We start from the raw sequence: 18,293 nt of genomic DNA, 5'->3' as shown, positions 1-18,293 counted from the left end.
TTTTTTTTGATACATTGCAAATTTTAGGGAGATTTGCATCCAACACCTGCACCAAAATGCACTGTGAATGTTGTAAGTTTATACTACCCAGAGCAGATACTTTACAATCTCCTGAAGTGCCAGGGACAGGGAGATTTAAAACTAAAAAGTAGAGATATCTTCTATCTACAAGCAAAATACACCCATCAGTGGCCAGAAGTCTTCCTATCTGAAGTCATCGGTTTCTGATAGCTTTATTGAATACTTTCCCGGTACCAATCTGTGCAGATAGGGATCAACGTCATGAGATGAAGTAACAGTCCACTTATTGCCCATTCATGATATTTCCCAGCAGGGTGCAGAAGCACAGAAGCCAGGGGTGATTCTTCTTTCTTTAAAATAATGAGCCAGCATGGAGCACTTTTTATGAATTACTTTCCAGCTAGCTCCGTTATGGTAACTCTAATTTTCACTCTTTATGGGACATTTTAGAAATGACATTGTCAAAAGGTTAAGATCAGGTACCGGAAAATGGACACTCTAAGCGGCAATCCATTAGACGTTAGTTGGGCTATGGTGGGGGGTCCAAGGAATTCCCTCGTTTTCACTTTTAAATGGGTTTACTATTTTTATAAACCATACAGTTATTGATAACTAGCTGTACTACCCGGCTTCGCCCAGGTTAATAACTGCCGTTATCAAACTATAATGTATTAACAAAAATATATTCTGCTCACAAAAACCACAAAACAAATAGATAGAAATGTAATTATTAAAAGGCAAAAACTAAGGTAATAGAAGCATTTCACAACATATATTTCAACACCACAGATATTCCACACAGATTTAACTAAATTGGCCAAGTAATGTGCTCCGTCTGTCTCTTTCCAGATCTCTCTCTTTCCCCGTCTGTCTCTCTCTGTCTCTTTCCCCGTCTGTCTCTTTCCAGGTCTGTCTCTTTCCAGATCTGTCTCTTTCCAGGTCTGCCTCTTTCCTCGTCTGCCTGTCTCTGTCGCTTTCTTTGTCTGTCTCTATCTCTCTGTCTCTTTCCCAGGTCTGTCTCTTTCTCGTCTGACTCCCTGTCTCTTTGTCTGTGTCTTTTCCTGTCTGTTTCTTTCCCTGTCTGCCTGTCTTCATCTGTCTCTATTTCTCTGTCTCTTTCCCTGTCTGTCTCTATCAAGGTCTGTGTCTTTCCCCATCTATCTTTGTCTGTCTCTCTGGCTGTCTCCTCCTTCCCTGTCTGCCTGTGTCTGTCCCTGTCTGCATGTCTGTCTGTCTCTTTCCCCATCTGTCTCTTTCCAGGTCTGTCTCTTTCCAGGTCTGCCTCTGTCTGTCTCTTTCACCATCTGTCTCTGTCTGTTTTTTTCACTGTCTGTCTCTGTTTGTCTCTTTCACCGTTTGTCTCTGTCTGTCTCTTTCCCTGTCTGTCTCTATCAAGGTCTGTGTCTTTCCCCATCTATCTTTGTCTGTCTCTCCGGCTGTCTCCTCCTTCCCTGTCTGCCTGTCTCTGTCCCTGTCTGCATGTCTGTCTGTCTCTTTCCCCATCTGTCTCTTTCCAGGTCTGTCTCTTTCCAGGTCTGCCTCTGTCTGTCTCTTTCACCGTCTGTCTCTGTCTGTTTTTTTCACTGTCTGTCTCTGTTTGTCTCTTTCACCGTTTGTCTCTGTCTGTCTCTTTCCCTGTCTGTCTCTCTCTCTGTCTGTCTCTCTCTGTCTCTCTCTATCCGTCTCACCACCGACATCTTATTACCTCACATGTAATCTTCTTATACTATGAATGTCTTTTGTTCCTATAGCAACCACTCACAGCTCCTACTAATAACCTGTAGTTCCAGGCTCCATTTACTTTAATGAAGGCATGTTTTTTTGGAGAGTAACTGTAAAGCGCGGGGTGAAATTTTCCTGTCAAAACATAGTCTACGACGTTCCCTGGGTCACATGAGGTGTCTGTGCAAAATTTTGTGATTGTAAATGCGACGGTGCGGATACACTTTTTGTTTCACTTTTTCCCCATTATGTAGATAGGGGCAAAATTGATTGGTAAATTGGAATGTGCGGGGTTAAAATTTCGCCTCACAACATAGCCTATGACGCTCTCGGGGTCCAGACGTGTGAGTGTGCAAAATTTGCGACGGTGCGGATACACTTTTCGTTTCACTTTTTTCCCATTATGTAGATAGGGGCAAAATTGATTTGTAAATTGGAACGTGCGGGGTTAAAATTTCGCCTCACAACATAGCCTATGACGCTCTCGGGGTCCAGACGTGTGAGTGTGCAAAATTTTGTGGCTGTATCTGCGACGGAGCAGATGCCAATCCCGGACATACACACACACACACACATACATACACACACACACATACATACACACACACACACACACACACACATACATACACACACACACATACATACACACACACACACACACATACATACACACACATACACACACACATACACACACATACATACACACACATACATACACACACATACATACACACACACATACATACACACACACATACATACACACACACATACACACACTCAGCTTTATATATTAGATTAAAACATTTTAAAACAACAAGTACTATTCTTGAGAAGTGGGATTTCCTCACTGCAAAGTTGCTGATCATGTTTCTCCCTATGCATTGTATAGAATAAAGGTGATGATCAGTGGCAAGTGGGTGGGAGATGAAGCCACTGATCAATACTGTGGACTCTACGGAGCACGCACATTAATAAGAGCGCTCCAGTGCTGCATCCGAAAAGTATGATTAGGTTGGGGATACATTGTGACTTTGACCCCAAAATAGCCAATAATGGCAATATGCCACTGCTACATCACTACATAATACAAGTGAATGGGGTTGACTTGTAGCCCATAAGGTACCACGACAAACAAATTGCAAAATGTCAGAACCAACTGGATTTTTTCACAACTTGTTTAACGCAGGGTACCTTGCAACCTGGAAAGTAATCCTCTTCATTTGCACCATGTTGAAATTTACTTTGGCTACATGGTCAATGTTGCAGTGTAGCCCAAATTAAGAAAATCTACTGCAGAAGAAGAAGTAGGTGACACACCACTGAAATAATGGTGTTCATTACTACTATATACTGCCCTAAGAAAATGCAGCAAAAATACCATTAGGCATTATAATGCTATGCTATGGGACATTATATGTCTAATAAGGGACATAAAGAGCCTGGGGTTTTGCACATCATACAACTGGTGAGCACCTCCACCAGCAAAATTACCCCACTCGGGGCCTGGAGTACATTTCAGGCGTAAGTTATACTCTAAAGTGGTACGACTATTGATGAATTTGCCAGGCAGGCTTCACCAGTTTGGTAAAGCTGTCCAGTACTGACATGAAAAATTTGGCTTACCGACTCCACAGCCCTGGGCAACAATTCTAACCCTAACAATCGGCATTAAAAGGATTCTGTCATCCCCAAACACAATTTAAACCAAGCATATTGGGGACTTAGCCCCATACATTTACTGTATAAATGTGTCCCTCAGTTGTGCAAAAAACTCTTTATTCCTATATACTAATTATGGTGCTTGTGACCCCCTTGGTGCGGCGGGGCAGCTGCAGTGCACTTATGCCTCCTGAATTTGGATACCCTGGCCTCGCTCTCTGGTGATAGACAGTGCTGACTTGCTCGGAACCAGCACAGTCTCAAGATAAAGCTTGTGTTTGCGTCTCTGGTGGTTGACACCTCTGGTTTGGAGCGGCTACATCGGAAAGAAGACAGCTGTGTGCACAGAAGCAGCAATCTAGGAACCATGACAGTGAGTGATTTTCTCCTGAGACAGCACAGGCTCTGGAGGGAGATGAAGGTATCCAAATTTAAGGAGGGGAAAGGTGCACTTAAGATTGTAATGAGCACATGGGAATAAGAAGCCTTTTTTTTGTACAATGGACACATTTATGTAGTGAAGGTATAAGTCCCCCATATGGGTATATGTTCATTTTAAATTGTGTTTTGGGGTGACACACACACCCTTTAATTCCCAACATTCACATATGAAACATGGTCACAGAGAATCACTTTATTGGGATCACTAAGAGAACTGTCACAAACCAGGACTAACAAGCACAGTGATGTTGTGAAGCCCCATTACCTTCAGGTCGCCTCAGGGTCTTCAGGGACTTCACGTGCTGGGAATCTTCTGGCCACAGGTAGGGTCAGGTTAACTTCAATAGGAATCGTGACGCCACTCTCGGTATTGCGGTCAGGGGGTGACCGCCACTGCAGTTTAGGCAGCTTCTGGGGGCCGATGATAAATGCAGTCTGGTGTTATGGCCTCCCGAGAGTGAGGCTGGCCCCAGGAGCTCAGGTGTGTGTAGTACACAAGTCGCAGAAGAACTCACACACAAACAGCAATGTCTTTCGGATTTTTACTCACTTTTCTGGTGGTAACGTGAGCTAACCCGGGTGATGCTATGGTGAATCAGGTGGAACCAGGTATCCTTTAGGCTGATCCAGGGGTGACTGCTGACTCCCTTCCTAGCCCTTCTTGTTTGGGGTGACCTGAATCACCCAGGGAAGTCGCAACTGCCGTTCTCCCCTTTCTGGCCCGTTTGCTGACAGCGTGGACCAAGTAATTCTGGCTGCTTGCCTTCTTTTACTTATGGGCCCCCTCGTTGCTGTTGATGCTGCGGACTCTGTGTGGTTTAGCGAGGTACATCCAGCACCCTCACCAGCAGGTTTAGCAGGCCGAGTAAATGGGTTTCTGCTCTGGGGACCTGTTTCCCCGTGCGGGCCTGGCCTACCGGTAGTCTCCTTACTCAGCCACCTCTTCACTAGGTGGTTTTCAGGCGGCACACTACTGGGTAGCCGCTCTCCCCGTCAGTAGCCACTACAGGTGCAGGGTCTGAGCGTCTCCTGCTCCTCTGCTCTACTCTTCAGACGTGGCTGCTCCACTCCTCTCCTTTTGCTGCCACTGCACTAGTGATGTGTCGGTCGCGAACAATCTGACACAAAGATCCGGCTCCCTGCTGTGAACGACAGGAGCCGGATCACCAGTGTGAGCCACTAAAATCTCTAAACGGCTCTTTTCACCGTCGAAACCCCGCCCACCTGCGGCTAAACTCCGTGTACTCAGCAATCTAATTGGCCGCTTGTAAGTGGGCGGGGTTTAGCCGCAGGTGAGCGGGGCTTTGGTGGCGCTACTATAGTCTTAAATATGTGTTCACCTGGGGTGAACACATATTTAATAAGGAGCCGAGAACGAGCTGAAAGATCCGGCTCTTTTTGGTGAGCGGAGCCATAGGAACCGGATCACCAAAAAGAGCCGGACTGCCCATCACTACACTGCACACTCTGCAGCTTCCAGTCTCACTACCCACCACTAGCTGGGATGCGAGGGCTACGCCCCTTCCCTGGGTCTGCTCAGGGGTCCCCTCTAAGCCGTGTGTGTGTCCTGGTTACTAAGTGTCTGTGTGTGTCCACACCCTAGTCAGCCTTTGGGATTACCTGTTTTGTACTCACTCAGCCTGAGTGCAGTACTCAGTGGTGCCTGACCAGGTCAGGGGCGCCACAATGTCACAATACATAGCGAATACACAGTGATGTCACCGGAATGGGCTAATGCACAGAGTGATGTCACAAGACGGGAATAATGCAGAGAGGGATGTCACAGAGAATGGCAAAATAATATGATAGACAGCATCATAATACAAGGATTATGCACATATTTATGTCACAATACAGAGATAATGCAGTAATATCACAGTATGTGGCATAAGCACAATGATAACACGAAGAGATAAAGCAGTGTTATTATAGTACAGAGAACAAACACTTGTATTTCTTTATGTGACTTTTGGATCCAAGTGCAACTATACCTTCTGACTCTCCTTTATTTACCAGGGAGTTGGTACACAGTGACCTGACACTGGCCTGATTTAAAGGGGTTAATTACTCACACAATCACTAGGTTTCCCCAAAGTGAAAAAAAACCCAGCAGCTTTACTCACCTCCAGTGCCGTTTTAGCGGAGGAACTGACACCTTGGGGAAGTCAGAGCTGCGGCTGCTCTCTTACCTCCTACGAATATATGATTTATCTGAAGGAGGGGACAGTAAAGCGGCCGTAGATTGCCTGCAGGGATCACATGACAATGTCACGTAAGCCCCAGGAGAACCAGTGCTGACACCTTTAGAATGGCACCAGCACTGGAGGTGATTATACCGTAGATGCTATTATTTTACTTTAGGGAAACACACGAATTGAGAAGAGATTGTCCGATTAGTGGACAACCCCTTTAAAACTTTTAAAAGATATGATAGATGGATTCTTCAATTGACTACCTTAAAAAGTTATTCCCAAAATAACAAGTTATACCCTATGAATATCTATGGATAAGGGATGCTTTACTGATTGTGGGGTTTCCGTCTGCTGGGACCCACACCGATCCTGAGAACTTCTTTAGTCGGACCATGGCGAGGCTTTTTCTGAGTGGTTCCTGTCTTGTTATACCGCTGTATGGTCTTGGCCGTCATGTTGCAGTTCCGTTTCAGGCTGTTGGCAATCATATTATAGCCTCGGCCATCTATATGTAGAGCTGCAATTCTTTTTTCAAATCCTCAATAGAATTATTTGCCATGAGGAGCCATGCTGAACTTCCAGTGACCAGTATGAGAGAGTGTGTGAGGGATAACACCAAATGTAACACCCCTGCTCTACATTCACACCTAAAACTTGTAACACTACTGAAACACATGACACCAGGATGGAAAATAATTAATTGGCCATGGACCTTTGTACCCAAGGTTCCCCAGAGCACATGGGACCCTTGTACCACTGTTTCCAGGATCACATGAGACCATTGTACCCACTGTTCCATGGAGCACCTGGGACGCTTGTTCCTACTGTTCTCCAGAGCATGAGACCCTTGTGCCCACTCTCCAGAGTATCTGGGACCTATGGTGCCTTGTACCCACTGTCTCCCAGTCATAGGACTCTTGTAGCCACTATTCCCCAGTCAAGGGACCCTTGTACTCACCGTCTCACATTCATGATACTTTTGTACCCATTGTCCCTTGCTGATGGGACCCTTGTACTCACTGATCTCTGGTCATAGGACCCTTGTACCCACTGTCCCTTGGTGATGGGACCCTTATACTCACTGACCTCTGGACATGGGACCCTTGTACCCACCGTGCCACGCTAATGGGACCCTTGTACCCAACGTCCTCTGGTCATGGGACCCTTGTACCCATTGTTCCCGGTCATGGGACCCTTGTACTTACCGTGCCACGGTCATGGGACCCTTGTACCCACCGTTCCCCGGTAATGGGACCCTTGTACTCATCATCCCTTGGTCATGGGACCCTTGTACCCACCGTCCCCTGTCATGGGACCCTTGTACTCACTGACCTCTGGTCATAGGACCCTTGTACCCACCGTCCCCCGGTAATGGGATCCTTATACCCACCGTCCTCTGGTCATGGGACCATTGTACCCATTGTCCCCGGTCATGGGACCCTTGTACTTACCGTGCCCACGGTCATGGGACCCTTTTAACCACCATTCCCCGGTCATAGGACCCTTGTACCCAACATTCTCCGGTCATGGGACCCTTGCACCCACCATCCTCTGGTCATGGGACCCTTGTACCCACCATCCTCTGGTCATGGGACCATTGTACTCACCATTCCCCGGTAATGGGACCCTAGTACTCACCATTCCCCGGTCATGGGACCCTTGTAGCCACCATCCTCTGGTCATGGGACCCTTGTACTCACCATTCCCCGGTCATGGGACCCTTGTACTCATCGTCCCTTGGTCATGGGACCCTTGTAGCCACCGTCCTCTGGTCATGGGACCCTTGTACTCACCATTCCCCGGTAATGGGACCCTAGTACTCACCATTCCCCGGTCATGGGACCCTTGTAGCCACCATCCTCTAGTCATGGGACCCTTGTACTCACCATTCCCCGGTAATGGGACCCTAGTACTCACCATTCCCCGGTCATGGGACCCTTGTACTCACCATTCCCCGGTCATGGGACCCTTGTACTCACCATTCCCCGGTCATGGGACCCTTGTACTCACCATTCCCCGGTCATGGGACCCTTGTACTCATCGTCCCTTGGTCATGGGACCCTTGTAGCCACCGTCCCCCAGTCATGGTAAGGTTTAGTCAGTGTACAGTCAGGGCTTAGTAGTAAAACCTGTCCTATAACACAAGTCATGCAGATAAGAGGCCTGCCCTCCCTCCCACATAACAAGTCCCAGGTTGAGGAGGAAGTGAGTACAGTGTATCGCAGCCACCTCAGCGCTGCTCACACGGACACATCTATGACAGACTCGCACTTCTCTAGCACGCTGTCCTCGATTCCCCCCGCGACTCAGCGTTTTGGATGATTCCCACAGAAGTAACAAACGACACCGGAATGAACCATAATGGGGGTCCAGGGGAGCCCCCTATCTCGCCAAATCTTGGCAGTGGTCGGAAGCGGCTGAGCGTCGGGGAGCTGCGACTCTACTTTGAAGCTCGGTGCGTAGCGGAGCGGGACGGGCACCGGGAGCCGCGGCGCCGGAGGAGGATGGGCAGCGGGAGCTGGCACCGGAGCAACGGGGAGGTGTGCGAGGAGCCGAGGAGAGGCAGCTGGGGGACTGCGCGGAGCCCACAAGTCATCCCGCAGCTGCTGGTGACCAGCAGTGAGGAGCCGCCGCCGCCCAGCCCCGCGCTCATAGAGGTGCCCGGCTGGCACGGGATGAGGACGGAGGGGCTGCTGAAGCTCGCCGGCCGCCGGCTGTCCGCCTCCACCACGTCCCTGTCCTCCACCGGCTCCTCTTCTGCCCTGGAGGACTCAGAGGACGATCTGCTCAGCGACTCCGAGAGCAAGAGCCAGGGCAACGTGGACCTGGAGCACAGCGACGAGCAGAGCCTGGTAAGGAGCCTCAGGGCACTGACAGCACACGGGTGCCACAAACGTCAAGGCGGAGTGCCACAGGGGCATGACTGGTGCCACAAACGTCAAGGCGGAGTGCCACAGGGGCATGACTGGTGCCACAAACGTCAAGGCAGAGTGCCACAGGGGCATGACTGGTGCCACAGTGTCCTGGATATTACCTGGCACAGGGGTATGACTGGTGCCACAGTGCCCTGGATATTAGCAACCACAGGGGCATGACTGGTGCCACAGTGTCCTGGATATTAGCAACCACAGGGGCATGACTGGTGCCACAGTGTCCTGGATATTAGCAACCACAGGGGCATGACTGGTGCCACAGTGTCCTGGATATTAGCAACCACAGGGGCATGACTGGTGCCACAGTGTCCTGGATATTAGCAACCACAGGGGCATGACTGGTGCCACAGTGTCCTGGATATTAGCTGGCACAGGGATATGACTGGTGCCACAGTGTCCTGGATATTAGCTGGCACAGGGGCATGACTGGTGCCACAGTGTCCTGGATATTAGCTGGCACAGGGGCATTACTGGTGCCACAGTGTCCTGGATATTACCTGGCACAGGGGCATGACTGGTGCCACAGTGTCCTGGATATTAGCTGGCACAGGGGCATGACTGGTGCCACAGTGTCCTGGATATTAGCTGGCACAGGGATATGACTGGTGCCACAGTGTCCTGGATATTAGCTGGCACAGGGGCATGACTGGTGCCACAGTGTCCTGGATATTAGCTGGCACAGGGGCATTACTGGTGCCACAGTGTCCTGGATATTACCTGGCACAGGGGCATGACTGGTGCCACAGTGTCCTGGATATTAGCTGGCACAGGGGCATGACTGGTGTCACAGTGTCCTGGATATTAGCTGACACAGGGGTATGACTGGTGCCACAGTGTCCTGGATATTAGCTGGCACAGGGGCATTACTGGTGCCACAGTGTCCTGGATATTACCTGGCACAGGGGCATGACTGCTGCCACAGTGTCCTGGATATTAGCTGGCACAGGGGCATGACTGGTGCCACAGTGTCCTGGATATTAGCTGGCACAGGGGCATGACTGGTGCCACAGTGTCCTGGATATTAGCTGGCACAGGGGCATGACTGGTGCCACAGTGTCCTGGATATTATCTGGCACAGGGGCATGACTGGTGCCACAGTGTCCTGGATATTAGCTGGCACAGGGGCATGACTGGTGCCACAGTGTCCTGGATATTAGCTGGCACAGGGGCATGACTGCTGCCACAGTGTCCTGGATATTAGCAGCCAGAGGGGCACGACTGGTGCCACAGTGTCCTGGATATTACCTGGCACAGAGGCATGACTGATGCCACAGTGTCCTGGATATTAGCTGGAACAGGGGCATGACTGGTGCCACAGTGTCCTGGATATTAGCTGGCACAGGGGCATGACTGGTGCCACAGTGCCCTGGATATTAGCAGCCACAGGGGCATGACTGGTGCCACAGTGCCCTGGATATTATTTGGCACAGGGGCATGACTGGTGCCACAGTGTCCTGGATATTATCTGGCACAGGGGCATGACTGGTGCCACATAGCTGGCACAGGGGCATGACTGGGTACCACAGTGTCCTGGATATTATCTGGCACAGGGGCATGACTGGTGCCACAGTGTCCTGGATATTATCTGGCACAGGGGCATGACTGGTTCCACATAGCTGGCACAGGGGCATGACTGGGTACCACAGTGTCCTGGATATTAGCTGGCACAGGGGTATGACTGGTGCCACAGTGTCCTGGATATTAGCTGGCACAGGGGTATGACTGGTGCCACAGTGTCCTGGATATTAGCTGGCACAGGGGTATGACTGGTGCCACAGTGTCCTGGATATTAGCTGGCACAGGGGTATGACTGGTGCCACAGTGTCCTGGATATTAGCTGGCACAGGGGTATGACTGGTGCCACAGTGTCCTGGATATTAGCTGGCACAGGGGCATGACTGGTGCCACAGTGTCCTGGATATTAGCTGGCACAGGGGTATGACTGGTGCCACAGTGTCCTGGATATTAGCTGGCACAGGGTTATGACTGGTGCCACAGTGTCCTGGATATTACCTGGCACAGGGGCATGACTGGTGCCACAGTGTCCTGGATATTACCTGGCACAGGGGCATGACTGCTGCCACAGTGTCCTGGATATTAGCTGGCACAGGGGTATGAATGGTGCCACAGTGTCCTGGATATTATCTGGCACAGGGGCATGACTGGTGCCACAGTGTCCTGGATATTAGCTGGCACAGGGGCATGACTGGTGCCACAGTGTCCTGGATATTACCTGGCACAGGGGCATGACTGGTGCCACAGTGTCCTGGATATTACCTGGCACAAGGGCATGACTGGTGCCACACTCTCCAGGGTTCAAGCCCTACGTTGACTGGCAGAATAGCATAAAGTGCTGACACTTTTTGAATGAACCAGTGAATAAGTTGCAGGAAGTGTCCATCGGTGTGTGATTGGCACAGGGAGCAGGATAGCGGCTAAATGTTGGGGCACAACCCGGTATATGCTGCTCTAGTGGCACAACAGAGGCCGGATGACATATTGAACCAGGCAGTGTATAAGAGCTACAGATCATGTGAGACAATTTTGACTCTGCAAACAGCTTTAGAGGGGTGGGCAGGGGCTTAAACTGTTATGATAGGGGGTGCAGGGAAGGGCCTGCTGCCCATCAGTCATAATTGTGGCACAGGGGGCTCAGTCACTATAGTCAGCGTGGCACAGGGCTCAGTCACTATAGTCAGCGTGGCACAGGGCTCAGTCACTATAGTCAGCGTGGCACAGGGCTCAGTCACTATAGTCAGCGTGGCACAGGGCTCAGTCACTATAGTCAGCGTGAAACAGGAGAAGAAAGAAATGACCGACAAAGCCCAATTGCTGAATGTGAAAGGACTTTATTAAAGGTAAATGGTGAGCGGTACAATCACAAGAAGAACACCAATGTCAGAAATTCCCGGTAGGTAAATAGACAGTCACTTGAGAATCATATAAATATTCAAATTTTCATATACACAGTATAGAAGATGATGATAATATACATAGTATAGAAATCAAAATTGCCAACGATAACAGGCATATATATATGAGAGCAAACTGTGGATCACGTGTGAAAAACTGGTCACTACGTGAACATACTTGCTATAATTAGCACAAAGGGGCCCAATGAACCACAGAAAAAGACTCAAAAGGGATCAGTGTCCAATGGTTATGAACATACCTGTTAGGGGACCGGGAAAAGCCTGAGACCGGCGTCCACCCGACGGCCGTTTCGGCAGGCAAAAGCCTTCGTCAGGGGGACAAAGGCTTTTTCCTGCCGAAACGTCTGTCTCTTTCTTAGTCTGTCTCTTTCCCCGTCTGTCTCTTTCCCCGTCTGTCTCTTTCCCCGGTCTGTCTCTTTCCCCGTCTGTCTCTTTCCCCGTCTGTCTCTTTCCCCGGTCTGTCTCTTTCCCCGGTCTGTCTCTTTCCCCGTCTGTCTCTTTCCCCGTCTGTCTCTTTCCCCGGTCTGTCTCTTTCCCCGGTCTGTCTCTTTCCCTGGTCTGTCTCTTTCCCCGGTCTGTCTCTTTCCCCGGTCTGTCTCTTTCCCCAGTCTGTCTCTTTCCCCGTCTGTCTCTTTCCAGGTCTGTCTCTTTGCCAGGGCTGTCTCTTTTCCCATCTGTCTCTTTCCAGGTCTGTCTCTTTGCCTGTCTGTCTCTGTCTGTCTCTCTCTATCATTCATTTTCTGCTATAATAAGTTGTAATCTAATATGGAAAGCTGTGCCCTCTATGTAAGATCATCAGTGACAGTGAGGGCAGACGCCATCATACTGTGTATAAGGTCAGGAATTCATACACACAGGCTGCTTCACACAATACTTGGAGGTTTTTTGTTTACAGAATCTGCTCTTGTTTTTAAAGTGTTTATTTTGAATTTTGTTGTGTTTTCAAAACAAATAAGATCAAATATTGTAGTTTTCACATTGGCCACTAGATGTCAGCACAAGAAACGACACTCCATTGGTTGTGTCTTCTGTGGGGGAACCCCTTTAAGTGGGTTAATAGGTACCCCAAAAATATAATAAACCTGACAAATCATGGGTGCCTGGTACTCCAGAAATCTCATAGGGAACCCCTTTAAGTGGGTTAATAGCTTTTCTTTTGTTTTGTTAGATAGGTACCCCAATAATATAATAAACCTGACAGCAGGGGCTCCGCTCTCCGGCAGCAGCACCAATTGGATGGGAAAGTCACTACTGCAGGATACTGCTAGGCATCCTTGTAAATCATGGGTTCCTGGTCCTCCAGAAATCTCATAGGAACCATCTCTCTTTCATTCTAGCCCTCGGTTAAAGGGTTTGTCCATTTATAAAATACAAAAAATGCCTATATACTGTCTTCCCGTTCCTCCAATTGCAGTACCATGTCATTGTTATGTCAAGTGACCGCTGCAGCCAATGAACAACCAATGATCGGTTGTGGCCCTTCAGCACTCCTTCAGAGCAGAAGCCCACTATGATGGAACAGTAAAGGCTGCAGCCGATCAGCGACCACTGATTGGCTGCAGCGGTCACATTTTATAACATGGCACCGCGATTGGAGGAACGGGAGGAAGGATGTACCATTTTTTTATTTTATGACAGACATTTTAGCTGTTAACAAGGTATTGTCCGGTATCAACATATTGATGATCTGTCCATCGAGTGCATCAGTACCAGATCTGTGCTTTGTTGGGCTCTATCAGCAGAGATCATTCGCTAAGGGTTAAGACAATACGTTCATGAAAGAGTTAATATTCCAAGGAAAAGTCCTGAAACAATAAACCTATGGAAATGCAGTGTTCAGAGTAAATAGTGGAAGACCTTTTACTGCAGTGTGTGACTAATGGGGAGAGTAAATGAAATAGTGACAAGCTGTGTCCGGACACGGATCCTCCTGTAACATTACTTGACGTTACTATGTGTCAGATGTAATAGCCATACAGTTCAGAGGAATCCCCGCATTCATAGCACATTACAGGTGGCGCCAAATGTTTATTACTGGAACTGTATATTACAGTGCCTACAAGTAGTCTTCAACCCCCTGCAGATTTAGCAGGCTTGATAAGATGCAAATAAGTTAGAGCCTGCAAACTTCAAACAAGAGCAGGATTTATTAACAGATGCATAAATCTTACAAACCAACAAGTTATGTTGCTCAGTTAAATTTTAATAAATTTTCAACATAAAAGTGTGGGTCAATTATTATTCAACCCCTAGGTTTAATATTTTGTGGAATAACCCTTGTTTGCAATTACAGCTAATAATCGTCTTTTATAAGACCTGATCAGGCCGGCGCAGGTCTCTGGAGTTATCTTGGCCCACTTCTCCATGCAGATCTTCTCCAAGTTATCTAGGTTCTTTGGGTGTCTCATGTGGACTTTAATCTTGAGCTCCTTCCACAAGTTTTCAATTGGGTTAAGGTCAGGAGACTGACCTGGCCACTGCAACACCTTGATTTTTTCCTTCTTGAACCAGGCCTTGGTTTTCTTGGCTGTGTGCTTTGGGTCGTTGTCTTGTTGGAAGAGGAAATGACGACCCATCTTAAGATCCTTGATGGAGAAGCGGAGGTTCTTGGCCAAAATCTCCAGGTAGGCCGTGCTATCCATCTTCCCATGGATGCGGACCAGATGGCCAGGCCCCTTGGCTGAGAAACAGCCCCACAGCATGATGCTGCCACCACCATGCTTGACTGTAGGGATGGTATTCTTGGGGTCGTATGCAGTGCCATCCAGTCTCCAAACGTCACGTGTGTGATTGGCACCAAAGATCTCGATCTTGGTCTCATCAGACCAGAGAACCTTGAACCAGTCTGTCTCAGAGTCCTCCAAGTGATCATGAGCAAACTGTAGACGAGCCTTGACATGACGCTTTGAAAGTAAAGGTACCTTACGGGCTCGTCTGGAACGGAGACCATTGCGGTGGAGTACGTTACTTATGGTATTGACTGAAACCAATGTCCCCACTGCCATGAGATCTTCCCGGAGCTCCTTCCTTGTTGTCCTTGGGTTAGCCTTGACTCTTCGGACAAGCCTGGCCTCGGCACGGGTGGAAACTTTCAAAGTGGAAGGCTAACAGTAGTTCCATAAGCCTTCCACTTCCGGATGATGCTCCCAATAGTGGAGACAGGTAGGCCCAACTCCTTGGAAAGGGTTTTGTACCCCTTGCCAGCCTTGTGACCCTCCACGATCTTGTCTCTGATGGCCTTGGAATGCTCCTTTGTCTTTCCCATGTTGACCAAGTATGAGTGCTGTTCACAAGTTTGGGGAGGGTCTTAATTAGTCATAAAAGGCTGGAAAAAGAGATAATTAATCCAAACATGTGAAGCTCATTGTTCTTTGTGCCTGAAATACTTCTTAATACTTTAGGGGAACCAAACAGAATTCTGGTGGTTTGAGGGGTTGAATAATAAATGACCCTCTGAATAAACTTTTCACCATTTAAAAAAAAAAAAAATTAAAAAAAAATAAAGAAATAACATTCTTTTTTGCTGCAGTGCATTTCACACTTCCAGACTGGTCTACAGTCCAAATGTCACAATGCCAAGTTAATTCCGAATGTGTAAACCTGCTAAATCTGCAGGGGGTTGAAGACTACTTAGTAGGCACTGTATATAATGATCAACATTTCCGTATAAAATCACCATTAAATGTCAATAAATATCAAAAAACCTTTAAATAAGAATCCATAGGGATACAATAAATAAAGGAAATGATGATGAAATTGATATTGAAATTAATATTTTTATTCAATAATTAAAATAAATATTCGTTACAAATCCACAGAAGTACTAGGCAGGAGAAAGTCCCATAAATAATAGCATCGGTTTACCAGGAAAAATAAAGTGCTTAATGCTATGACACCCCCTGAGGAAAGGATTGCTGAAACGTGCGTCGGGCTATAGCGGCACGCTTTGGATGTTTTACTGACCACACAGAAGGTATAATTTCCTTTACAGATCAGTACATTTTTAAACTTTATTTCTCTGATATTTAGGATATTTATACCATATCTCTTTCATATATACCATATCACTTTGATATTCAATTTTGCACTGTGCACCTTGCTATATATGATAAATAGATATCTATTTAAATAATAGTGGTCATTGCATTAAGCACTTTATTTTTCCTGGTAAACCGCTGCTATTTGGATTTGTAACAAATATTTATTTTAATTATTGAATAAAAATATTAATTTTAATATCAATTTCATCATCATTTCCTTTATTTATTGTATCCCTATGGATTCTTATTTAAAGGTTTTTTGATATTTATGGATCTGTACATTGTATCATAATCCGCTGTTATACATAATTCTATCAATATGATTGTTTCTAAAAATATGAAAGAAAAAAGTCCGAAAATGCTCTTTACAAGGTCCTTTACTGTACAAGAACCGACCTGAAGAGATTACTATTTACCAGCGCACAAGTGTACCGACCTGCAGCTTCTCCCCATGACAACACTTCCTGCGTGTGGTGTCATAGGGACAGTGTGTGAAATAACTGCAGATATACTCAGCAGCCCAGATCAGATCGGCAATTACAGAGGTTTCCTCAATGCACAATGTAATGGCACATCTGTAGTATTTGTCATCACTTAGTAATCAGTTACACTCCAGCATCTGCGCCCACAGGCTTATCTGTTGTATTATTCACTGCTTATATAGCACCACCATTGCTGTCCCTGTTGGGGCTCAAAATCTAAATTCGTTATCAGCCTTTCTTTGGAGTGTGGAAACTGGAGTACACCCACACAAAGACGGGGAGAACCTACAAACTCCTTGCAGATGTTGTCTTTGGTGGGATTTGAACCCAGGACCCCAGCGCCGCAAAGCAAAAGTGCTAACCACGGAGCTACCGTGCTGCCTACTGTACAGTGCTAACCACTGAGCCACCATGCAGCTAACTGTGCAGTGCTAACCACTGAGCCACTGTGCTGCCCACTATACACTGCTAACCACAGAGCCACTCTGCTACCCAATGTACACTGATAACCACTGAGCTACTGTTCTGTCCATAGTACAGTGCTAACCACTGTTCTACCATGTTGTCCACTGTACAGTGCTAACCACTGAGCCACCGTGCAGTGCTAACCACAGAGTCACTGTGCTACCCACAGTACAGTGCTCACCACTGAGCCACTGTGCTGGCCATTATACAGTGATAACCACTGAGTTACCGTGCTGTCCATAGTACAGTGCTAACCACTGAGCTACGATGCCGTCCACTGTACGGTCCTAACCACTGAGCCACCGTGCTGCCCAATATACAGTGCTCACCACTGAGTTATCGTGGTGCCCACAGTATAGTGCTCACCACTGAGCCACCATGCTGCCCACTGTACAGTGCTACCCACTGAGCGACCGGGCAGTGGGAATGCATTCCTTACTGGTGTAGAATTGCACCGCACCTGGACACAATGCTGCAAGGTGGCAAATTCAATGGTGTTAAATGAAAAGTGACTTCCACAGCACAGTGATCTGGTGGGTTACAACAGCCGTTAAATTGTGTCAGAGTGTCTGGAACGGGGCTAAAAACAGAAAAAGACACCAAGCGGCGAGTGTTTAACTACGTGCATTACACTAACAAAGGATCGGAAAAAACCCCCCCAAAAGGCTGGAGTGTTACTTAATGGGGTTGTCCATTACATTTACATTGATGGCCTAGCCATAGGATAGGCCTTCAGTGTCTGATCGGTCGGGGTCCGACACTCCGAGCCCACGCCGATCAGCTGTTTTTGGTGCTAGGTGGAAATGCTCAGTTCCAGAGCTGCCCCGTCTTCTGATAGCGGCCGCGGCCGGGTACTGCACATCTGCCTCCTATTAATCTGGAAATCTGATGCTCAGAAGAAGCCGGAACATACGAACAGCAAGTTATTTTTACATAGAAATGAATATGTTCATTCTTTTTGCATTTTTTTGAGCCAACACGTTCCAAAACTACCTGAAAAAAGATGTGTGAACATACCCTGAATAAAAAGACCCATATCTCTGGAACCATATAATGGATGTAAATAATAAAAAAAGGAATAATATGGAATACCCAGAACAGCAGCAGGAGTAAAATAAGAGCAAGAATTGGACACTTTTGGCCTGCTGATAGCCCCTCTGTAATGCAAAAACAATAGGTACAATCAGTCATTCCCTCCTGTATTCTTTATGGAGCAATATTTGCCGCTTCCATTTGTGCTGTTCCGTACCAAGTGCATTATTTCTTGGTCTGTGCCGGCGCAGCGTCTCATAATATGTCACAGGCCGCTACTGTTCAAATATTTGTTATCTCACAGCTCTGAATGTCAGGGAAGTCCTCAGCGCCGCACACATTTCCATTTTATTTGTATACAGTG

At 47.5% G+C, this 18,293-nt stretch overlaps 1 protein-coding gene across 1 annotated transcript in view; it reads left to right on the top strand.

Moving 5' to 3' along the window:
- The first annotated feature begins 8,294 nt into the window (after positions 1-8,294).
- Positions 8,295-18,293, top strand: part of ITPKA (inositol-trisphosphate 3-kinase A) — a 153,527-nt gene continuing 143,528 nt past the window's right edge. The window contains exon 1 of the mRNA XM_075330756.1: positions 8,295-8,896. Coding sequence (XP_075186871.1) covers positions 8,363-8,896 — 534 coding nt within the window. The 5' untranslated portion in view covers positions 8,295-8,362. The remainder of the gene's footprint in view (positions 8,897-18,293) is intronic.

Source organism: Anomaloglossus baeobatrachus, chromosome 12, assembly GCF_048569485.1.
Source record: "Anomaloglossus baeobatrachus isolate aAnoBae1 chromosome 12, aAnoBae1.hap1, whole genome shotgun sequence".
Classification (NCBI taxonomy): Eukaryota; Metazoa; Chordata; class Amphibia; order Anura; family Aromobatidae; genus Anomaloglossus; species Anomaloglossus baeobatrachus.
Note: the sequence above shows the minus strand (reverse complement) of the source record. Positions and strands in the feature narration are given on the sequence as shown.